Source organism: Syngnathoides biaculeatus, chromosome 6 (genome assembly GCF_019802595.1).
Source record: "Syngnathoides biaculeatus isolate LvHL_M chromosome 6, ASM1980259v1, whole genome shotgun sequence".
Taxonomy (NCBI): Eukaryota; Metazoa; Chordata; class Actinopteri; order Syngnathiformes; family Syngnathidae; genus Syngnathoides; species Syngnathoides biaculeatus.
The window spans coordinates 20,853,066-20,878,387 of record NC_084645.1 but is presented as its reverse complement, the minus strand read 5'-3'; the positions used below and the strand labels follow the sequence as shown (position 1 = coordinate 20,878,387).

Genomic DNA, 25,322 nt, shown 5'->3' with positions numbered 1-25,322 from the left:
CTGATAGTAAAAAATACATGACTCAAAATTCTGTTCCAATTAGGCGTTATATTATAAATCCACGACATCCAGCTTTAGCCGGGATGCCCGGACCTCCCTCTCCCCAGCCACTTCCTCCAGTCTTTCCGGGGGGATCCCGAGGCGTTCCCAAGGAAGCCAAGAAGAACCCAACCCATGTATGTAGATCCAGAGCATAGAAATGTCATAGGGCCATCAATTAATTTAATTATACTGTTTTTTTTTTTTGTTTTTTTTTTTTGCAGCTTCATCATCCACAAGAACAGAACACTGCTTATATTCGATGCAAAGATTTCTCCACTAAAGTCCAAACCCAAACTACAACTGTGAGAAGTCAATCTCAGCCACGGCAGAAACAAACGAGTCCGTTTACAAACACCTCCTGCATGCTTCTCAATGGGCAATTAATGGGCGATGAATACATTTTTAACCGAGAAGTGGGGGGAAATTTGTGACGGTAAAAAGTTTTACAATGGCGGAAGCAACAAACTAATTGGAAATATCCTGATCCGCAGCCCATCAAGGAAATTAAGTGCAGCGATGGAGTGGTGATATCATGATCAATCAATAAGCACACAATTATTGTTTGTACTCACAGCTTCTTGGCTTTGAAGTTGTCCGCAAACTCTCTCACGCTGCGGAAAGAAGCCAGGTCGCACATCATGGCCTCCACTCGGGCTTTGTGCTGCGAAGACAAGGCAGACAAAATCGCAAATGTAGCAAACGAGCTTAGTTATTGGCCTCCATTTCTCAGTTGACGACGTTCAACCCATCCCGCACACCCGGTTTCATCCGCTCCCCGCGGGCAGGAGGCTAAGGAGCATCTGGTGCAGGACCACAAAGCTGAGGAACAGCTTCTTTCCGGAAACATCAGCGGTGAAAGTACAAGTATGTTGCGTTTTACGCTTCTATTTTCCTCGTCTGTGTAATTCAGGTTTGTAAACCATTTTATTCAGCCTGCAGACGTCAGCGTTGCAACACTTTGGATTGAAGATCAGTTAAACGGTGAAATTTGACCTGTCACAGCAATTTTGGCGAGAGAGAAACATCAACATTTTGGAAGCCAGACAAGTTTAGGCATTTCACAATCAAACAGATGATATAAATGTATGGTATAAACACAGTATGCGGCGCGGGAGGTAGTATAAAGTATGTGTCGCGAGGAAAGATGCAGTTCATGGTATGAATGATGAACACCGTGCAAAAAAAAGCTGCTCAGGTCTTGAGTCAGCGTCGCTCACGGCGCATTTCCTAGTTTTAGATCAGTAATTCTTGGACCATCGAAATCCCTTTCTCAGTCTTGGTTTTGTTTTTTTGGCTGTTTGAGGTGACACAAAAGCAAAATATTTGAGGTTTTAGTGAAACCAGCTCATATTCTAATGCTGGTTCCGAAAGAATTGAAAAAGCTAGAAAAAGGCATTTTCTCACCTCTTTCTTTGAGTAAAATTGGATTTGTCAAAATGCTCTGAAACTGTCAGGCTTGTGTGGATGGCAAAAACAGAGGACCACAATAAAAGGAAGCAGGGAGACTTGGAAAAAAAATGTAAATACTAAATTTGAGCAAAATCTCAAAAAATGAAGGTTGAAAATAACAAAAGAAACAAACGGGAAACAAAACACTCATCACGACAGGAAAGACGACAAAACTAGAAATGTGACTTGCAGCTACAAAGTTCCAACCGAGACTGAACAAATCGAGGGAACTAAAAACGCAGAAATAGACGAGACAACGGGGCAGACGTGGACAAGGCGCGAGTAGCTGGATGTGGATGTGGAATTGTCCACACTGGGACCAAAACAGGTGGAGGTGAAAAGCCGAGCAGACGAGACACGAAAATGAACGAACCCCAACCTGAGAAATTGTGACACCGACTAAATGTAACGGAACCCGAGCAACCAAAACCCGGATCGCCACCGAAACGGCTGACAATGTGGGGAAAGGCTTCCTTAAAAGTGGCTGACAGTGAAGGATTTCACCAAGTAAGTCAACGTACAACTGCATTTAGTTCTAATGAAACCTGCCCCGTTTGACTCTCGCCACGAGACTCTCAGACGTCTCCCCGCCGGCCTTTTGGTTTTCGGCCCGGCATCCCCGAGGACCTTACGGCAACGTGTGGCGTATCTTGCGACACTCGCGGCAAGGACGCTCCGTGGAGCGGTGAGTGCGAGCCACGGCGAAAGGGTTAAGAGAGCCCCGCTGATGGAAATGTGGTTCTTCGGGCATTTTACAAGCAACTTAACTGCCCCGGGATGGATTTATACACGCAAACACACACACGCACAACAAACTCAATGTTGTGACTCAAGGGTAAAAACGCCCAATCACACCATTATCTATGCCTGAATTATTCTCTTGCTGCTACACTCTACCATTATTACATGGATGATATTACAAAGCATTAAAGTGCTGATTGTGGCCATTATAGATGGGATTATAAAGGGGCCCGCTTATATGATGTGCGCACAGCCGTAATCACAGGTGAGGGGAGACAACTGTTTCACACTCGGAGACACTTTCGCACAGTTTAGAAGTCAAGAAATAGTCGGCTAAGTGCGCTTACAGTTGGACGCGTGCTTCAATTGCGCGTGAGAGGGAGATGAGAAAGGGCTCCGCTTGGGACAAGGTCAGAGCAGGCGGCGCCGGGATCATTACGAGGTCAGCGTGAGAGGGAGAAGATGAGCGCCGGTGTCAGCTTGACAAACTCACATGGAGGAGGTGGGGATGAGGAGATGGGGATGGGGAGGGACGCCAACGAAGATTTTAACAAAAAAGGGGGGGTTTGAAGTGGGGCCCGCTGGAGCAAATCCAGCAGGGAGAAGCTGAGCAACCTGGTTCCCCCCCCCCCCCCCTGTAGATTGAAGTCTTGCGAAGAAAATAAAGTTTATTGCCTGGAAAGATGGGGGGGGGGGGGGGGGGCATGTAAAAAAACATTAAAGCCATGGAGGTGAACAATTGGACAGATGGCCAGCTTTTGGACAGAAGGCGGAAAAGGAGCAGGAGAATGCAATCCATTTTTTTGATGAGGATCCTGACAACTTCTGGCCTCTTCAAGGGCGAAGGGGACAGTGAGCGGCAGCGCTTGGCTCCAGTCTCATCGCAGCAGTCGCATTAACAGATTCCAGCCTCCCAAAAAAAACGGCACAATTGGTTCCGTGATTTCAATCGTGAAATGCTCCTAAGCACTGCGTGAAAAAAATATGCAAAGAAATCATCTCTACATTGTACGGGAATATTCGTGTGTTGGTTGTCTGCCTTTACCTCCTTCAAATCGCTACCGAAGGAAAATCATAATCAGCAATTGAACATTGGTTAGCTTCAACATAAACGCCGGTTTCTAACCAAATAGGGGAGAAAATTTGCTTTTTGTAGACACTTGGAGCAGAACAGTGAATTGGACGCTTACATATATTTGCTTTTGGGACAACGTTTTTTGGGGAAAGGGTGTTTTTGATGACAAAACAATCTATTTATGGATGCAACTCGAGAAACGTGCCATAAGCGATTCCTGATTCACTGCACGGCTCCAGTGTCCGTCATCTCATGTATCACATGCATATATTTATATATACATATCACAACACATGCTCTTTTTATACTTTCTTATAGTGCATATAGTAAAGTGGAACCTTGATTTAACGGTCTTAATGTATTTACTAATATAAATTGACTTACTTAATGTGGGACTGTATTAGGTGCTCTCGGCCACGATAATTTGATAGTCGTGTTTTGTTTTTTGTTTTTTTTTGGGTCACCAAAAAGTGCTAAAATTTAACAAATAATCTGATTTAACAGATGACCGCTCTCCCCTATTAGTCCAATTAAAGCAAGGTTTCACTGTACATACGCTGTCGGAGTGTGGGACCCTTAAATTTGCGCAACATCAACGGGACAGGCGGAAACTCGCAGCCAAATCTAGATCGTCTCCTCAAAATCTGTGCTCATTTCAAACCTAAAGTGCTGCACTGCCAGGACAGGAAACTGTTCTTCACTGCAGTTGTTCACAAACTTATTATTCCCAAACTAGGTGTCCCAAAATGTGCTCTACCTTTTGAAAAATATAGATTACGTCGATAGAAGTGGGCAGTGCTGGTGTCGGCATCGTGTTTTTCCCAACAAGAAACAGCTAAAAGGTCATCGGCGACATCAGATTTCCTTGCCCACGTGGGAGAGCAAAACAGTAACTGAATTGCTCCAAATTTTTCCACGTCATTCAAACCTCGCCGTATCTGCATATTGCTCGTGACACAAAATATGGCTCGCAAAACAAGGCAAAAATGGCATACAGTATGGGTGTTTATATTACGTTATCATTTCTATTACAGGGCTGGGAGAGCTATTTTTTTTTTATTATATGGTCTCTCTATATCGCAGATTTTCGCCAATTAAAGGTGGTCCTGGAAAGTACCCCCATAATATACGAAAGAGGAGCGCCCTTTGCCTGTGTGGGAACGTGACGCAGGGTTGTCGCAGTGGGTGGTGCAGGTGGGTGGGGGGGGGGGGGGGGGTATTCTCTCCTGAAATGTGACACAGTGGTCACTGCTGAGTAGATAGATGGTGTGAGCGCGAGGGGGGCGGATGGAAAAGGGCGGGCGTGGGGGGGGGGGGGGGACTAATACAATTATGACTGGGGCCATCCAATCCAATAAAATGAAGAGGTATTAGAGCAGGGGGAGACCCGTCCCGTTCAATAAGACACTGGACCACTCGAGTAACTCTTGGAAAACACGCGCGCACACTTAGTTGACCTCTTAAATAGTGCGGCAGCCAACCCTAATGGACGCAAGCAAGCGGAACCGCCAAATAATACACTGCCGTAATGCACTCGGCTCAATCTCATCGCCCTAATCCTCCTCGGTCACGCCCACTCGTACTTTAACCCCCGGTTCTGTCTCGCGTCACCTCTTGGATACCTTTCAAGCTCGCCCGTGGAGGGGCCACACTTTAGGAAATCAGACGCAGCCCCCTCCCCTCCCTTCTCTAAAAACTCACAAACGTGAATGCGTTCCAGATCCAACCATGAGAAGTGGCTAAAGAGAGACCTCTTTGAAGGAAACTTTTATAGTATGTATGGGGGGTGAGAATCAGCACCTCCAAATCTGAGACCATGGTTCTCAGTTGTGCCCTCTCCTACCCCAAGTGGAGGAGTTCAAGTATCTCGGGGTCTTGTTCACAAGTGAGGGAAGAATGGAGCAGGAGATCGACAGACCGATCGGTGCAGCGTCTGCGGTGATGCAGGCGAAGCTCTCGATTTACGTTCCTACCTTCACCTATGGGCACGAGCGGCGGGTCGTGACCGAAAGAACGAGATCCCGGATACAAGTGGCCGAGATGAGTTTCCTCCGCAGGGTGTCCGGACGGGTGAAAAGCTCTGTCATCCGCGAGGGGCTCCGCATTGAGAGGAGCCAGATGAGGTGGCTCGGGCATCCGATTTGGATGCTTCCCTGGTGAGGTGTTCCGGGCACTTCCCACCGGAAAGAGACCCCGAGGACGACCCAGGACACGCCAGAGAGACTAGGTCTCTCGGCTGGCTCAGGAACGCCTCGGGATCCCTTCAGTAGAGCTGGAAGAAGTGGCCGGGGAAAGGGAAGTCTGGGTATCCAAAATGCCATAGATGTGCTAAGGGAAATTAGCCTACATGTTACATCGTTATAACCCTTTAACAACCCTACTTTCAATTGACACCCACAAAAAAAAAAAAAACAAATATTGGATCGTCCACATTTTGCTCAACTTGGCCATAAAATCAAACGGGATGTTTTTCTTGCCAATTTTATGCACGTTTTCTCTCGAACTCTCCACCACGCAACATTATAAGCCTTTGGGCTTGGCACGGGTGTCCAAACATGTTCAACCAAACCATGGAATTTCCTCTAATAAAAGTCTCCAACATAAAAACGGTCAACCACTAGTCCTCTGTTCTACCCACCATAAAAGCGCTTCACCAACTATAAAAAGCATCAAGCGCTAATCCATTGCGCTGCCCGCCATAAAAAAAGCGCCGACCACCGTTCCACCGTGCTGCTCACCGTCAAAAACATCGGCCACGAATCCCCGCCGCTGTCCAAATACTTTTGCACCCTGCGCGGCACCCCTCCAAGTCGAAAACTACGACAGGGGAGGAACTCGTGTCCTAAACTTTATCAAATGCTGTGACACGGACACAACGCATCGATAAAAACTGACAGCTAAATTAAACTGCTTTTGTGCGCCCCTCCCGAGCAGGTGCGGCGGCGGCGGTAAGATGTGGTCGCGCCACTGAAAAGAAACGAGCGGGGAAGACGGCGTGTGAAAAGGGCACCTTATAAAAAGCAATTAGAGAAACCACTTTCGGTCCCTCTCTTCTTGCGCCGTAGATTAGCGGAAAAGGGGAAAAGCGCCCGCATCTCTGGTGACCTTGTCCGCGACCCGCCACGCTAACTTGGTCATCGGCGCCTAAGACCGGCCGTCTTTTATCACGGGTGTGTATTTTTAGCCAAAAAGAAGACGGGGGAAGGCGAAAGGGGGTTCATACATCACACTGTCACAATCGTGACAATTATTCATAAATCCTGTTCACCTGGCTCGGTCACGCGTGCTTTCATACGAAAACCCAAACACACGTACAGTACAGCGGTGCCTTGAATTATCGGTGCCCGACCTTAACACTTTTTTATGATTTATGCAACATCACTTGGTTAACTTTTTTTTTGTCTTGTGTGCTGAGTCAAAATTGAAGGCGTTGGCATAATTCAGTTATGCCGCCGCTGAATGAAGTCATATATATATATCCGTCCATCTGTTTTCTGAGCCGCGTATCCTCACGAGGGTTACGGGAGTGCTGGAACCAATCCCAGCAGTCATCGGGGGGGAGGGGGTACACCCTGAACTGGTTGCCATATATATATATATATATGTGTGTGTGTGTGTGTGTGTGTGTGTGTGTGTGTGAGAGAGAATAAATAACCACCAAACCAACAAAAATAGAGGCCTTATTTCTCCAGATAAACTTTTTTTTCCCCCCAAATGTTTGCCATTCTTGAGTTTACACCAGTAAAACATGTTGGTTTCACCAAAAAGTGGACCCAAAAAAATGTCAAGCAGATGAACCTCTAGTACGGTGGCGAACCCAAATGCAGGACTTCAAGCCAGAGGCATAATGTTGAACATAGTTTATTTTGGAAACACGGTCATACACGGCGTAGAAGTCCGACAAGGCAGAGGCACAGAGAGGCTAGGCCAGGCGGGATCCGAGAGACATACGGCAAGGGTTCGATGACTCTGAAGCAAACTAACTCAACAGGAAAGGATCAAACAAAAGGGCACAGAATCCCTGTAACTAGGGTTACTCTAACTTACACGTAGAAGCGGAGAGTCCCACAGGCAGTGAATGCAATTCACTAACAAAAGCAATTCAAGCTTAATGTTCAATTACATCGACATTGTTGATGCATATCAAGCTCGTGCACCTACGTCGCCGAAATCATGCGACTGTCGGTCAAGCAAAGCATTCTTCAATGCTAAGTCGCTTGGAGACGACACAAAAACACGACTTGTAGCACGGCGCTCAGAGTTTTGTCCGAAACCGTTAAAAATTCAGAAGGTGATAATAAACGAAGGTACCTGGAAAAATGAGACATGGCACTCGGCATAGAGGACCCATATTTAATGCCCAAGTCGATGTTTTCGCCGATGAGAAATTGGACTGTTAACCCGCTTCCGCTTGTCTTGAACAACTGGATCCACACACGGATCCGGTGAGTAAGTCGTTGAGATTTACACGGAAGAGTTTGAAAGCGCAGAAAAATCTGGACGCATACAAATAGTTGGAATAACTCCAAAAGTAAAGTGAACGCAGAAGCGTATTCGGCTACACGTAAACCTTTGGCGGAATCCATCGATCTTTTCAGCTAGTATTCAATACAAATATCAATGTAGAAATAAATGGCCCTTGGTTTTACACAAACTCGCATTCATTAACTATGATTGGGGGGAAAAAAAAAAAAAAAAAGAGGACGGAGTCGTCTCCACGGAACGTACACGGAAGCGATTGCGGCCACACATTAACCTGTCTGCTGCGACAGACGGTTTATTTTCTTTTTTTAAATACGCGTTGTTCCCAAATGAGCCATCTTGGCATTATAAATACTTCTTGAGAATTTGAGATTGAGAAGAATATTTCCGACCTGAAATGAAGCGATCGCTACACGGGCGTGTGTGTATTTTGGTCGGGCACCAGCCACCGTGTTTAACTGTCGAAATTCATCGATATTTTCTGGTCTTTTCAGATGGTATTCCATACGCTGATCTCTTTGAATATCTGTCTCGTCTGCTGTGACAACCAACAGCACAACGGGTCTCGGGGAATTTGAAAAATCTGCGCCGGCCGGTTCAAGGGCTACCGCAGTGCAGAGCAGCTAGATTTTGACCGGCAATATGGCGCCGTGCGCGCCTCGTTTTGAATGTATCGCCTACAACGCGTTCCGAAAAACTGGGACAAAGGAATGCTCAAAAAAAAACAACAAAAAAAAAAAACATCCATTGATTGGAAAGCGGTGGGCGTCATGAACGGGGATAAAAGGAGCACCCCCCCGAAAGACTCCGTTGTTCACAAGCAAGAACCGTTTTGTCAACCGCTAACTGAACTAGCCCAACAGTTTGAGAACATTTCTCCGTGTACGATTGCAAGGAATTTAGGGGATCGCGATTATTCGATGGATGGGCTAATCGGGTCTAAAATGATTCAATAGCAGCCCAGGTTCCGATACGATATCAACGCATAAATAAAGATACCTTTGTACACGGATGCGAAAGGAAGCGCATCTACCCGAAAGCTCCGACAAGAGGTCCGAAAACTGACCTCCGACATACACGACACTGGAGCGCCTCACACAGATGGATGCACGTGACAAACACAGCCGCTGCAATTAATCGGGAGGAAAGTCTCTGGTGAGGGAAAGCAAAAGTGCCCCGTCAGCACATACAAGCAGAATATGCAATTTCCTTCAGTTAAGTCTGGATTAAATTGATTTCTTCTTTCTCCGACACGAGCGGGAGCCCCCCCCCCCCCCCCGCCCCGTCTTAATGAAAGCGGGATAATCTACAGGTTTCTGCCCCCCCCCCCCCCACTCTGAAATCAAGTTACAAATCAAGCAGTTGCGGCGGGGCCCGAATACGGCAAAGGTGAAGGAAGGACACAGGGTGATTTTACAGATGAGAAACGCGGACGGCCAGGCTCCGACGTGCTGATGCACCAAAAAAAAAAAACCGGACATCGAGGGGGCACCCCTCACACGCGCACGCGCGCACACACACACACACACAGAATCGAGACTCCATCGAAATACTCGTGACGTGACTTTGGCATTTTCTAGTGCAATTTGAATGTGTGCTAGACGATAAAGTCCTCAATTATATCTCTAATTATTCACGCAAAAATCTGATTCACAATTTAAATCAATTATTTCCCCTTCAATTTAAAAAAAAAAAATGACATTCAACTTTTGCTCCGGGGATTTTTTCACCTTTGTGAAATGTCTTTTATTTTATCATAAACACAAACAGAATTTCATACAGGTATTGTTTTTTTTTGTTTGTTTTTCCCAACATTATATATAAATAAAACTGCTTATTTCTTGGAGGAGAAGCCCATTCAAACACAATCCTTGATGTATTTTAATAAAATCCAAACAAATCTCATCCATATTTTCAGAACACACATTGTTGCTTTTGCAAGCTTGCAGTTATGTTGAGGCCCCCAAAAATGGAAAACAGAATTTCATACAGTTATTGGTTTTTCTTTGTTTTTCCAACATTAACTTGCAACAACAGAAATGAAAATTTCTTTATCAATAATCTGAAAATAAAACTGCTTATTTCTGAGTGGACAAGCCCATTCAGACACAATCCTTGATATATTTTTTTAAAAATCCAAGCAAATGTCATCCATATTTCGAGAACACACATTGTTACTTTTGCAAGCTTGCAGTTATGTTCAGGCCCCCCAAAAATGCAATTCATTAATCTGAAGATTAGTAAACACAGCAGGGGGAAAAAAAAAGAGGAAAATAAATCAGCTATAATTTCATTTTCGAGATGGTCATGTTTTTTTTATCGACAAGCTGCCACTTCATCAAAATGCAGAGCAGCAGCTTGTAGGTAACCGGATATAAAAATAAATAAATAAATAAATAAAGGAGACAGGGATAAAAAAAAAAAAAAAGTGTATTAAACTATATCATAACAGTTAATGATGATGGATTTTTAACGCCGACGCATTCACGCGCAAGCAGAATCTCAACATTATAACCGGTCGAGGTCGGGTTCACTTTAGTATTTTATATCCTGCGGCGACATTTAATTTAGTGTACAACAATGCCTTATGGTTTGATATACTCATTCTCTTTGATTTTAATGACTTTTGTTAAATAAGAGAAGGAGGCCATGACTACGTGTTCACTTTTGCGTCGGAGTTGTCAAACTTCCACTTTTTGCTGCTTTTAAAATGTTTGTTTGGCAAGAGTGACGTTAGGAAATGCCAAGCGCAGTCGTCGGCGACACGCGGCTTTTCCAGCGTCCCCCTAGTGGTTGCATTGAGTTTGTCAAAATTATAGGTATGAAAATACAGAAAGATGGGGAAAAAAAAGTACATTTTTTTAGGTCTAATACGATTTCTATAGGAGGACAAACAATGTTTTCCGATGGCGTCAATTTTTTTAGTTCTAATATAATTTCTATAAGAGGACAAACATGACACAAACAATGTTTTCCGATTCAATAAAAATGTGTGGATTAAATATTAAATGTCAACATTTCTGTCATTGAAGATTTGCGTCACAGCCTGCGACGCGTGCGTCTTCGAGCTCGGCGTGCCAGGCGGCCGTCGCAGAGGGAAAAAGAAAAAGATGGCTGAGGAGAGCAGAGGACTAAACCTAAAGATTTTAATTTTATATACTTTACCTTTTCAATAGGCTGCTGTTTAATTTTTATAATCGCAGGCCGTGTTTTTGTTACTATCTGTTTCCCAGATGAGGAGGAAAAGAAAAGAGGACTGCATTTTATTTACACGGGGGGTCTGAAATTACAGGAGGCAATTTTTTTTAATACTCAAAAAAAATGTGGAAAAAAGTTATTATTTTTCTATAATTTTAGTAATGCTTTCCTTCATCATAAGGCCTTTGATTTTTACCTGCTGCAGCCAGATTGTTTTTTTTTTATTTTTGGTCCAATATGCCTCTTTCAACACTTTGGGTTGCCAACCCCTGATCCAGGAGAATTTTTTAAATATATAATTATTATTTAAAAAAAAAAAAAAGCACCGTTTTTACAATTATTCTAAATGTAGAATATAGAATTATTCTAAATGTAAGGATAACACTAAAAATATATGAATGATGACCCCCGCCCCCCAAAAAAAAAAAAAAAAATATCTGTCTCACAAATTGCTCAGAAAAATGCTTTAGTATATGGTGTCAAAGCACTGAAATGTGCCTTTCAGCAGGAAGTGAGACGGATTCGGAGGGAGGAAGAGTGAGACAAAAGATGAGAAACCAAAAGGACACGCCGGTCACCGTAATTGCAGCGTCGGCTTTTCGGATGCGTGCGGAGGGCCCGAGGCGCAGAAGTACCGGATATGGTTGCGCATAAATACGCCCGTTCGGGACACTTCATCAGGTACGCTAGCGCGACCTAATCCATCCGTCCATTTTCTATACCGCTTATCCTCACTTAAGTCCGTTTCAATAAAAGCGCCGCATCAAAAAATAAAAAAATAAAAATGCTGCCTTTTAAAAGACGCAAGGTAGTACTTCATTTATCCTTGGGGGTCACATGACAAAATCCCCACAATAGAGGAAAATCTGTGAAGTAGCAACAATATATTTTATTATTATTGATATATCTACATATCTCTAATCTGTGACATCGAACATGCGTGGCTTTAGAAGGTGGGAGCTATTTGAGTGACGCGGGATTCGGCGAACGAGAGTGTAGAGTTGGCTGTTTTCGAAGCGGCTAACCCGTTAGCCAGTTTTCGTGTGGAGTGACTCAAAGTCCGTCGTGGCTGCGCAGCTCATGCGCGAAATGTGCTTGGCACAAGTATGCCTTTATTTTGTCAGCGTTTGCTCGATACGTCGCGTGACGGACTTCGTCAACTCCTGACCACTGGAAGAGGGGATTATAATTTGTTCAGATTAGCAGTGGTATGCTGTGGTAAATCAGCTAAAAACGTTTCCTTTATCATGGACGTGCAGTTGTCTAAGACAGTTCGGCTTTACAGGAGACACGTTGCACTTGATCTTTTCCTGAGTGTGAAACTACCCCAAACTGTCTTTCACGCACTCTTTCCTCCCGGCTCGTTGACAATTGATTTGTTTTCAAAACCCTGTGATATGGTCAAAGAAAATCTGCATTGTACAAATTTAATACCTGCAATACTGTGCTTGTTTTGGGTTTTTTTTTTAAGCACATTGAGAGCTGTTCCTAATATTTAGCTTATCTTAATGAGTTCATGACAGATTGACAGGAAATGGATGAATAATTTCTTTGTGACTCAGATTCAAACATATTCAATAATGAGTAATAAGAGGAGATGCAAATAGGAACGCCGCACACCTTTCCTTGCCAGCGAGAGGCTCAAAACCTGATCTTGGCGTATGGATAATGTACAATAAGATCGCAAAATGAATGTACTGTTGCACCCCTAGGTAGTAGTACAAATGCCAGAAATAGGCTTGTGAAGACTCTGGAAAGTACCTTAATATCCATCCATCCATTTTCTTCACTGCTTATCCTCACGAGGGTCAGAGAGAGTGCTGGAGCCTATCCCTATCCCAGCTGTCAACGGGCAAAAGGCAGGGGACACCCTGAACTGGTCGCCGGCCACATCGAGCCAAACAGCTCCACTCACAATCACACCTAGGGGCAATTTAATAATTAGTGTCCAATTAATGTTGCATGTTTTTGGAATGTGGGAGGAAACCCACAAAGGGACGGGGAGAACATGCAAACTCCGCGGGATTGAACCCGGGACCTCAGAACTGTGAGGCCAACGCTCTACCAGTTGAGCCACTGTGCCGCCGTACCTTAATACATCGAACGATATTAATGCCACGTTTGGTTGTCACATTTGAAGAAATCCACAGGTGAGTGTGAATATATGTGTGTATAAACACACACGTTTTTGCGGTTTGTTTTTGACAGGCGCGGCTACAATGTAATAATTCTATGAATTAATTGTAAATTTGATTCAAGTTCCAAGGTATTTGAGTTCTGGTAAATGAAGGTGGCACTGTAGACAAAATTTCAGCACTTCCTCTCGTTTTCCTCGCCGCTCAACGCCCCCCCCCCCCCCCATTTTCCAGCACGTCTTCAGTGTAACCGACCCGCCTAACAAGCGCCGCTTTAGTGAAACCGCCTGTAGAACGCGGCCGTGTATTTGAGCGCACTCGGAATGAACGCTGGCAATTACACGTGCGCAGCGTACGCAGGCACAACTTCTTTTTTTCTCGGACGTCACCGCTCGGAGGCCTACAAGTTGATTTTTTTGGGGCAATTAGGCTGGTTTCACACTGGAGGTCCAAGTCCCCAATTCTCAAGCAATACCTGCATCCAACTTTTTCTTTTTTTTTTTTTTTTGTTTGTTGTAATGAGTAGTGAACATATCTTCAGTGATGATTTTGTAGTATTTTGATGACGATATATAAAAATATTGCACATAACTTTGCAAAGCGCAAAAGCAAAACATTATGAGAAGGCTCAACAGGAGCAGCTGTAGACCACAACTCCCACCCAGACACTGACAACAAGACTAACCGGCCGACCCGACGCGAGCTCCGATCCGTCACTCACTAAGCCACACCCCTTAAAGGCACATAAACACACTTCTCCAGTACGTACAATAACAGCAAGTACACTTTTTAAAACAATCGATTCCTTTCCATTCTTTTTCTTTATGCATTATGTTTTTGTTCCAAAAAAATTTCGTTTTTGTAACAGATTAGTTTCATTTCAATTCATTTCTATGGGAAGACTTCACTTGGGTTTTTTTTTTTTAATGTTTTTGTGACAGTGGCATCTTGGAAAAGCCATTTTAATCCTGTATATTCTCCATACAGTGAGGAAGGAATTTTCAAGTTTCTATAAGAATGTAATTGACCCAATTGCCACATCAAGCATGCAGTGTAAATCCAATCCTTGGATCACGAAAATCTCAGGACAAATCCTCAAACTGGTGCTCTCGTCCCGCAACTTCGTCTTTTTAAAGGCTGTCAGCGAGAACTGCAAAATAATGTGATCGTGTAGCGGAAAGGCGCCGGTTTAATTTCTCCGGAAAACACCGGCGCCTTGCGTGGTCTCGGTGACTGCGGGGCTGCTAAATTACAGAACACACTCACGGGGAAAAATGCATTTACATATGTGTACATCTCTTGTGTTGAACACACAAGCGATGATCAATTGCGCTGCTCTGATTTGGATACCCAAAGCCCCCTTTTTTGTCTCATCTTTGTGAAAACATAAGCATAACTTAATTGAGTGAGAAAAGATTCTGGCAATTAAGAGCCACAGAGGCCTTTGATGTTTATAAGTGTATAAAAGGCCTTTTGATGAAGACACGTCGGCGCATCCGCAGGCACTGCTGTGCGTTTTGATTAAAAGCTCTTTTGTTTGGCAATATTATAAACTGCTTACCAGTTACTACTGTCACAATAATTTAGCCTCGAAAGATGGTATTTGGGGCCTTTTTTATCTGTTTCTCTCGTTCAGGAAGTCGCAAAGTTGCGATACCGGAACACCGAACAAGATCTGCCGAGATCAGTCAATACTCCTTTGTGCACCGATTGTTCGAACCGGGAATAATCCGTCTTTTTCTGCCTCGCTACTGTAAACGCACACGGAATAGGAGGAGCCACTCGTTCTGACATTACTACAAAGATTTCTACGCTGCCAGATCAAAAGTGTGTGAGGTTTAACGCCGAAAACACGGCTGCCGTTTGGCATAGAAAGCAGTGGGCCCGTATTTTGTAGGTCAGTCTGAAGCGTGCTCAGATGCCAGTTCCCTGGATAAAATCACACCTCCAAAATAAACACACAAAAAGATGGATTTGTAAACCTATCCAGAATGATAAATGTTTTCATATTTCTCATCTGTTCTTCAATTTCTTTCGATCGCGGCATTTTGTCGCAGCTCTTTTGGCCGACTTCATTTGGCCAGTCAGGATTCTTGATTGAACACGTCTGGAGATAATCGGGCTTGGGTGGGGTTCGTGAGAATGAAGTCAGATTTGCGCAAAGTGTGCTTGGCCACACTTAATCCATGAATAAATGAAATAAAAAGGGTGCAAATCCTTTTGACAGAGGGCCAGGTGGCTCTGTTTTTTTTTTCTTCCTGAAATAAAATCACCATTCAAAACTGTATTTTAAGTATACTTGGGTTATTGATGAGTAACGTGGGGGAACAATCTTAACCCAAAAAATTGGAAGATGAGAAGGGGGCAAATACTTTTCGCAGCAAAGTGGGTAGTTATCCACAATTCCGCGTGGGCCAATAATTACCAATACTCGTGGTTTTTCCTTGAAGGTAGCAGAGTTCAACGTGAATATTGTTGATTTAAAATTTAAAAAAAAAAAAAAAAAAAAAAGAGTTCCATACAAATCGACGAACCAATGCAAGAGAAAACACACTGTGGACTGAAAATGACGATTTGTATCTGAAAGAATTATGAGTAAATGCCACACCCACGCAGAGCCGGTGCAGAATGCGCTTCTTCCGCTTTCTACAGTGATTTGAATAACGATATTCCGATCATGAATGGCCGGCCCCTTGTCACTTGATAATAGCCAGAAAGGAAAAAAAAAAAAAACTTGGTGGACACATAATAAATGCATCAGGTGACCTCTGCTAAGGGGTCAAGTCAGCGAGGCGCGCATAGCGATGCGCCCTGCCGGAGAAGAAATGACGCCTTGTAAACAAATTGAGTTACGGCTCTAATTCATTCGATTTTCCCAGCTCCGGGGAGTCCTTGAAGGGGGAACACGGGAGCGGAGGAATGAGGATGACACGGAGGCCCGGACGGGGAAGCGCACCTCGTCCTCAGTCCGACCACCACCGCACCGCCTCCCTCCACCCCGTCTCGGCTCCGCATTAAAAATGTTGATCGGTGGTGAGTCTCCCTTCAAGCTTAATGTAATCAAGTCATGTGAATCGATCAGGGACGGGGCCTACAGGTTGATTCCTTGTCCTAGCTGGACCGGGCCAACCTGGACTGCATGAATTAACACTAAGAGATTGATCATTTTTTTGAGTGGCGCTAATTAAGAGATCGACTAAAATGTTCGTGATTGCAAAACGTGATGATGCTAATCAAGCTGGATTGAGGGACGATTGAATCTTGGGAAATCTGGGTTGAAATTTGAGCGAGACTGTTGGAATGACATCAAGGAGCCGAGACCAAGTCAAGACCGAGGCTTTGGGGATGTGAGACCAAGTCAAAACCGAGACTTGGAGGGGTTGAGACTTCCAAACCAAGTTAAGGCTTGTGTGATCATTTTTTTCCATACTCTACGAAACATCTGTCTTGGCTGAAAAAATACATGCATTCATTTTTCATACTGCTTATCGTGTACAAAACATTGTTCTCGGCCCCAAAACAACTACCAACCATCCATTTTTTTTACATTGCTTTTCGTGTTCAGAGTCATGACAGGGATTACCTTCTAACTTTTGAAAAAACTTGATTCCAATTTTGCAGTATTGCCGGATGAATGAATCTCGGGAAATCTTGGAATGATGTTTAAGTGATCTCGTTTTAATGGCCAACTGGAAAACATCCTCTAGATCTGGAAAAAAAAAAAAAAAATCCCCAAATGAAGCAGAAGCATTTCATTTGGTCTTTGAGATACAACTCCGTCCGCTCAGTTTGCTCCTTAATTCCATCAAAGTAATCCCACATTATTGCCTCCTAACAGTACCCTAAACGGAGAAGAAAAAAAGTTTGCGCCGATCTATCAGCGTATTACCAGGAAACAACAGGCCCTCTCCTCATTAAGTTATAGATATAAATGCTCCAAAGCATGAAATTACCCCCGAGCCTCCCTCTCCAAATAACCTGGTTTGCAAACAAATGATCCGAGCACAAGCAGTAAAAGGTAGATTATTAAAATAATAGCAGGGATTTAAATTTGCATCCGCTGAACAATTCTGCAAAGGACTTTGCAATTACACCCCCGCCCCCTCTTCGTCCTCCCGCTCCCGTGTTCATTCCGCCCTCCTCATGACGGACCCGCTACCTGACATGTTATCGTGCCCGTTTGTTTACGCGAAGAAATCGAGGGACTCCGAGGTTATTTAAAGTAACTAAACTGACATGGTCGCTCCCTTTTTTATATGACGCTTTCATTCATTCATTCATTCATTTTCACATTCTTGAGAATCAAAGACCGAGTCACGACCGAGACGTGCCAAAACATCGTGAAGAACATGACTTTGAGGAGCGGAAACCACGTTTAAAGCAAAACTGAACAGTCCAGACCATGAGAAGCCAAGACAAAAGGCCAGCTCGTACGCTTCGCATTGCGCACCCACAGAACACTTTGGACTACACGGAAACCGTAAACGTCAGGGCGCAAATCGATTTGCTTTCCACGCATTTATTCAGAATGGTGACCCCACAAAAGGGAGGAGAAAAAGCGATCCTTTGTGTCTTGTTTCTGCCCGAAGAGGAGGAAAAAGTCAAGTCGAGATACAACGGGAGCCAACTGAAGGGACGAAGAATTCAACGCACTGGTCCCATAAATGAGAGGCGTTGACAAGCAGGAACATCGTCAATACTTTGGGTAATTTTGGTCATTGCGCTGGCTCATGGATGGTCAGGCCACTTTAAATGTGTTCAGTCAAAACAAACACAAAAATTGGGCTGCGCTCATTCAACCCTTGAGGGGTCCACGAGGGCTGATGACAATACTTACGTCGCATGGACCAAAATATATCCTGCGGCACAGAAAGAATGAACTTGAGTTTAGTCAAGACAAAGACTTTGAGGTGTCAGGACCAAGTCAAAACCAAGTCTTTCAGAAGGTGAAACCAAGACTTTGACAAGCAGAGTTTGAGATTTTGAGGTGCAAAGAGCAATTGAACACCAAGATTTTGAAGAGCCACGATCAAGCCAAGGCCAAGACTTTAAGGGATCGGGTTAAGGCTTCTCTGGTATTTATAAAAATCTGCAAATGTTGATCTTGACCGAGTCAAGATTAAGATTTTTTTAGGAGCCAAAATCAATTTAAAACCAAGATTCTGTGTCGTCAAGCCCAAGTCAAAACTCTGAGGGTTGATTTAGGGTGGAATGCGGACTACGTCTTGGGCTGATCGCCTGTCAACCACAGGAGAACAGTGAGCGCATTGACTGGGAATCAGCCAGCTATGTGAACCACTATTCTACAAATACCACATCCATGAAAAATCTCTTGAATCTATCGTGAGACAATAAGGCTCATTGGATGGTGGGAAAAGGAAGCAACTAGAGATTGGTTGAGAGCAGGAGAAGGAATGGACGCATCAATGGATGTCGCAGCTCCGCATTAGCTCGGAGTTATGGCCTCCATTTGCATCTCAATCAGCCGATTCGAAGAGCCCACCATCTTTGCACTCCCACTCCAGCCACCACAGGTAATCAGGGAGATTTAATGGGGCCAGCAAGCCCGGTGCAAGCGCCACCTTGGAAGGGGGTTTGCAGCTCATTCCCAGCCCCTGGCCTAGCTAAGAGGCCTCTGGGCCACATCTTAACACAGGAGAATGACAGCACTTAAAAGCGAGTAAGACCCAAAACAGACGAGCAGCATCGCCGGACCATAAAAATGAGGCAAAACAAAGAACCCGAGTGATGGCAATAGATGTGGCAGAAGAGGTCTCTCCATTGTTGTTAGGTAATGCTGGCTCATTAAAGCCAGAGGGGAAAAACTTGAACTTGTAACCTTGGCCAAGAACATTTTATCTCATGCAAGTTGATGATGGTGCTCTGACACCATCCCACGATTTCTACGACGGAATTTCCCTCTAATATGTAACATAGACACAACCACGAGGTGTGATTTGCAGAGAGCAAATGTTCCACCCGAGAGTTGCCTCTCTAGTTAGTGCGCTCTCACGCCTGAACCTTAGCTCAGGTGTTATTACGTCCGCTCGGCCCGATTGATATTGTGACTCGTCCAACCCGCGCTCACTTCCCTGTTAACGCGAGGCAAAAGCGGCAGACGTACTCGCACAAGTACACGACTAAAGTACAAGTCGACAAAGTTGTCTTAAAATGGACCGGTAAGAGTAGAGCTACGGATTCAACTTGGAAACTTACTGATAGTTGAAAAAAAAAAAATGACTTCATTATCGGTAGTTTATTTTCCACCACTGCCACCAGGTCTACCGATTCACTAACCAGGCTCAGCCAAGATTCCACCTGGCAAACTGACAAAGCTGCTGCGCAGTTCCTTTTCCACTCTCTGGGGGGAGTTAATACTGATGGGGTTATTTAGCATGTCCGGTACTAGTAAACTGCAATGACTGATATTGCAGCTTAAAATGCAACATATGAAAAGCAGCGCATGACGAGCAGTCACGGGCAAAATTGAGAGGCGGCAAGAAGAACCAATCTTTTATACTTATATGAACATTTTTGAAATGTCGACGAAATGTGCAACATACCTATTCGGAAAGGCAATTTTGGAGCTTCTGAACGATCTGATCTAGAAACTGACACCGCCAGTCGCAAGAAGGAGTCATGCCATATCCACGATGTCAAAAGTCTTTGCTACTTTTCCTTTCCATTTGCTTGTATCTGGGTCGTTTCAGCACACTGTGACAATTGGGGCTGGTCTCTCCGAGAGGCGTTACGGGTTTGCTGTCCCAAGTTGTAAGCGCAACGGGCATCACTTTTGGCAGGTGTATCCAATTCCCACAGTTTTTGGGCAGGTAAAATCAAACAAAACCTGTTTTATGCAGTTGCTTGGCTGCCCAAAATGATCAGAGCTACTGATTTCTTTTGTTTTATGTTTTGATTTGCTTCTACCACTGACACTCCCTATTCCATCACTTGAAACTTTCTTTTGTGCTTACGGTGCTCTCCCAAATGTTGCATTAAGAGCTTTCCTAAAATATTCTCCAGCACTTTTACACTTTTTGCCAACAGGGCGTACGATCTATGAGCGAGTGAGCAAACATCAAGTTTAGTGCCCGCTATTTGGGATCTAAGTAAACCAGGTCCAAGGAGGCTAATCGAGAAGATCTGGACACACCGGGGGCCTCATCAACTGGCGAATGACACACCGCTGCAAACGTCCTCTCACTCGAAATCTCAGCAACACTGGACAGCGTCCTCTCCAGTGGCACGCTCCGCAATTACAAAAGGAGACAAAAACAAGGCTGAAGGGCAAACTTCGGTGGCAAAAAAAAAAAAAAAAAAGAGATGTGCCGGGCGAGCAGACGAAAAGGGCCCAAACAAAGGAGAAACAGGAGGACAACGGAGACGCTGGGGGAACTCAAAGCTGACTTTCAGTTATCAGAATCAAATATTGGTGGTGAGGGGGGGAAAAAAGTGGAGAGCGGGGCTACATTAATCAAAGTGTTCACCTAGTGGGCAGCCATATGGCAGATCAGCACGCCGACGGTGCAAACTTGCTGATCGTCTGTAACAGAGTGCAATTAATTCCGTTGGCTGTATTCATCTCTCGCTCACACACCTGAAGGAACGCGAGTTTGAAAGGAAGAACAGAGGAGGGCTTGTTATGACTCTTTACTCGTCCTCGCTTTGAAGCCGAGGAATCAAAACCGCCGTGATGAATGAGGTGGACTTCAGGTATCTCCTGCGGTGATCGCGGGGGAAGGAGGGGAAACCAGCGCGATCGGGAGCCTGGTTTACGTGTACCCGCTTTCTTGATTTACTCGGTCCGGGCTCTTCAAACTTGAGGTTCCCCGTTGTTCGCTTTCTTTTTATGTTTACTTTCATGTAAACCTGAAGCATTGTTTCTTCAGCTAAGGAGCTTAATCATTTTTTTTTGCCCTCCGTTTCACTGCAGGGGGTCCTCAGTTTAAGAATGAGTTCCCTTACTACGCTCATCCTCACAAGGGTCGCAGGAGCGGTGGAGCCTGAACTGGTTGCGAGCCAATCGCAGGGTACACAGAAACAAACAACAACCGCACTCACAATCACACCTAGGGGGAAATTCAGAGTCTCCTATTAATGGATGTGGGAGGTAAACTGGAGTGCCCGGAGGAAAAAAACCCACGCAGCCACGGGGAGAACATACAAAGTCCACAAAGGGAGAGCTGGGATTGAACCCGGGTCCTCAGTACTGTGAGGCCGGTATCTGGTCCGTGAGAAAAATGCCTACCCTAAACAGGTCCGCGGTGCCAAAAAAGGTTGAGGAACACTGCTCTTGACTACAACTTGACCGCAAACAAACTGTGATGACTTCTTCTGGGTTTTATGAAAATTAGCATCTCCCAAGGCTCTTAACACCAAGCCCATCGCCATTAACTGCAGCCGTAAAACTGACTACTGGAAATGAGTTGTGGATGTCCATCTCATCCACGCAAACACGCTGCATTTGCCATCCCGCGTCTGTCCACGCACAACACACACATGCGCGTGCACGTTGTCCCACAGGCATCGTCACCGTACCACCCCGACCAATATCATAAATGAGTGGCGAACCTTCATTAGGGCAGCAAGGCCCCTCTGCCCCTCTAATCAGGGCATTTGGCTGGTTCTCATTGGGACGGTGCTTTACGGCCCAAAAGGGGTTTTGTTAATGAGGAGGTGTGCGCGTCTCCATTTCCTGTCTCGCCAGGTCGGCAGTTCCTGTATTTGGCCCCTGTTATAATCACGAGGCTTCTTAATGAGCCCAATTCATCTTGGTCACGCATCAAACACACCGTGGACATGCTACAATAACAAAAGAGACAAAAAGCGGCAGAAATAATTGCAGCAAATAAACACGCCAATGGTTTTGACGTGACACGGTAATACGCTTCGAGACGCCGTCACGACAATTGAAGAGATTTAAGGAGAAGATACGGTGAACCCCCTCTTTTCATTCAAGGTGATTACGTTCCAGGGTCAAAATCCGCCACAGTTAAGCGACCGCATCATTTCAGAAAAATATCGACAAAACTGTGCCCATTGTAGTCAGCCGATAAGAGGCGGGGCCTCGTGGAGTGGCGCGCGACGTCCGTCTGGGCGTGTGAGTGCGCGTCATTGTGTTTGGGTTTTACTGTTCTTGCGCCGTTCAATAAATATTTGGGAAGTGCGTCAGTAACTGTGGCCCTCCTTTTTCACAAGATGGGACATTACAATTAGTCTGTATACTGTTACAGAATAAAATAATCAGCAGAAACATTTAAAGATACGAAGTGAAGCAATGTTTCCCATTCAAATGACTAGAAATAGAATGAATCCGTTTCAGTGCCACAACAAGACAATGTTTACCTCCATGGGGGTCTACAAAAAAGAAATAATAACGTCGGGTGTCGGGCATGACTAGCAGACTCGCGATGTAAAACACAATCAAAAGTGATCATTGATCACTAAATTTACAGCGGGGGGGGGGGGGGGGGGGGGGGCACGAATGAAGCGCCATCGAGCTGGGGACCGCTGAACTGGACTGTTTTCCATTAGCTCCTCTACGGCCTTTCGCTTTATATGTCAGCATTAAGGTCAAGCACTTTTGTTAGTCAAAATAACATCATTTGGTTGAACAGTTTTTCGTGTTAATATACACAAGTCATATAGAAGTCTTCAGATTCTGCCCTGTCCTTCCTTCCTTCTCGACGTCCCCCCTTTCGCTCCCAGCCCCGGTTGACATGAACCCGAACCCGAAGCACCGGCGTACGCCCGTGGTGCTCTCCGCACGTCAGGGCGGGAAGGCTTTACGGCGCAAATCCTTCAGTTGTGGAACGTCCCGATTTACGCGAGCTGGAGTCCGAAAGTGATCGCTGGGAATCGGCCTCGCTGAAGTCAAGCCCGGATGCCCCCACCGCCCCCTCTTTATCTCCTCCCCTCTCCTCTCCTTCTGCTCTCTCAGACCATCACTCCCGTCTCCCCGTTCATTACCTCGCTTGGCTCCGACTTGGTCATCCATTCAGCACGGGAGATTTGGTTACCCAAATTAATGAAGCAAACTCAACTAAAGGAAGTATCCAAATGTTCACGCAGCCACATAAACTCACACAGACATCGGGCTCACCATTCACGACGTGTGCGGGTTTTATTTGGGCCAATTCATCACGACGGTGTATTAACGGGCAGCAATAAAGGGAGATGGGAGGCACCAATTAACTTTGTTCTCCGCCACCTCGGTTTCAATGACGATGGGATCATGGGAAGTCTTTGAAATAACAAGAAATAGAAGGAAGACGACGGAAGGCTCTCATACCAGCACGACAACGATGTACAAAAAGTAACTTATTATGACAAGAAATCGATTTGTGGGTCACGGTTTTCTTTTGATCACACATTTTTCTGGTTTATATCTCAACATTCCCCGATCATAAAAAAAAAATCTTCAGTTTTAAAGTTGACATATCAAAGAAAATTGAGCATAGTGTTCTAGTGGTATGCATGTGTGCTTCATATTTCTGAGGTTCTCTGTTCGAATCTCAGCTCTGGCCAGACATGTTGCATATTCCAGCTTCCTCCCACATTTCCAAAACACGAGTTGTGTAGCAGATGGCGGCATGCACAGACGCAGCATGTTATAGCTCTCCCGATCAGTGCTTTCATTTGAATTTTGTCTTTTGTGGCCATTTCCTCACGTACCCTACGTTACTGTTACTATACTGATACACCCACCAGGAACTACCGAATCTCCGATATGGACACAAAAGAACAGTTTCAAGCAACTTTCGTTTCGCCCATAACATTCCAGACGAGGTAGCGAGACCGCCGGACTCACCGTGGACTTTTGGTGGGCTGCAAAAGCAAGGACCAACGGACTGAGGAACAGTTTTTTCCTCCCCGAGAGCCATCACCACCCTGAAGTCTCATTTTTTTTCCTCTCATCGCACCATTAAAGTGAAGGCACGCTGATTCCACACCTCGTGCAATACATTTTATGCACGTGCATTTTTATTCATTTTTCCCCCGCTTTTATGTATGCACTGATACAGGAAAACGTCTCCCATCTCATTGTAGCGTATCAAGACAATAAATGCCATTCATTTATTCATTCATTCAGCGTGCATATGTTGAATTCATTTAAAGGCCCAGGAAACACACCAAAAAAAATTCTGAAAATTGGATATACCACAGAGAAGAGTGTTGTTAACAAGCCTGCCTGATTTCAATGAATTCAAAAAAAAAAAAATCTGAAAGTGTAAAAAATGAAACAGCCAAATCATGAAAAATGGAGCCCACTCTGCAGCTGCAGGACGGCACAATCCTCCACGTCAGCCGTCAATCAAGTATATCAGTTGATTGTTCAATACTGCATATGGTTAAAAATACATTCAAGTGAGAAGATGTGGAAACAGACACACACAATCGTGCCTGCTCATTTCTCAACTGAAACATTAGCTAATATTACCCTGCGGTCGCCAAAGAGGTCTGGGCCCTCATAAAGGGTTTACGCTGTAAAGGAAAAACAATGAGGCAGCTCGGGCACCATTGAGCCTCCCAGAACACACACAAAAACGCACACGGACCGAGCCCTGTCACAGGTCAGCCAGGAATGTTGGAACAACGAACACAGTCCACTTGAACCTGGAACATGCTCTCTTCTCCCCTGATTCCACGTGTTGGGGTTTTAGTGCAGGTGATATTACACCTGTATTACAGTCACAAACATTAACACACACACACACACACACACACGCACACCTGCAGCGGACCTCAAAAATCAGACAGCTGGAGACGAGCTTGTCCAAAATAAATACAAGAATGATATTCTGCAGAGCACGGACTCACACCAATGTCGAACCTCGAGCAGAAAGGATTTGTGTTATTTTGAGCAGACGTGCAGCGTGTAAGATGGCCGCTTCTCCCCTTACAGATGATGACGTAAAAATAATAATAATGTGTCAAGCTCAAGGCCCGCCGGCCAAGTTCCAACCATTAACCTGATTTCACATTGACCACCAAAGCTGGCCACAATTTTTCCTTGACTTCAAAACTTGTTCTACGCCATAGAAACGATTGTGGCGAGGTGACAAGTGCAAACCCAAAAGCCGACGAGCACTATTGTGACAAAAATAGAGCAAGGACTATTTGCAAATTGCTTCTCACTGCGCTGATCGACGGTCCGTTTCCAAACCTTGAAAGATCCAAACAACTGCTACGTCGAACCT

General features: G+C 44.9%; 1 protein-coding gene across 7 annotated transcripts in view; it reads right to left on the bottom strand.

Moving 5' to 3' along the window:
* Positions 1-25,322, bottom strand: part of wwox (WW domain containing oxidoreductase) — a 182,958-nt gene that overhangs the window by 122,248 nt on the left and 35,388 nt on the right. For all 7 annotated transcript variants that reach the window (XM_061823514.1, XM_061823513.1, XM_061823512.1 and 4 more), the window contains one exon: positions 615-703. In XM_061823514.1, the coding sequence (XP_061679498.1) occupies positions 615-703 (89 nt within the window). The remainder of the gene's footprint in view (positions 1-614; positions 704-25,322) is intronic.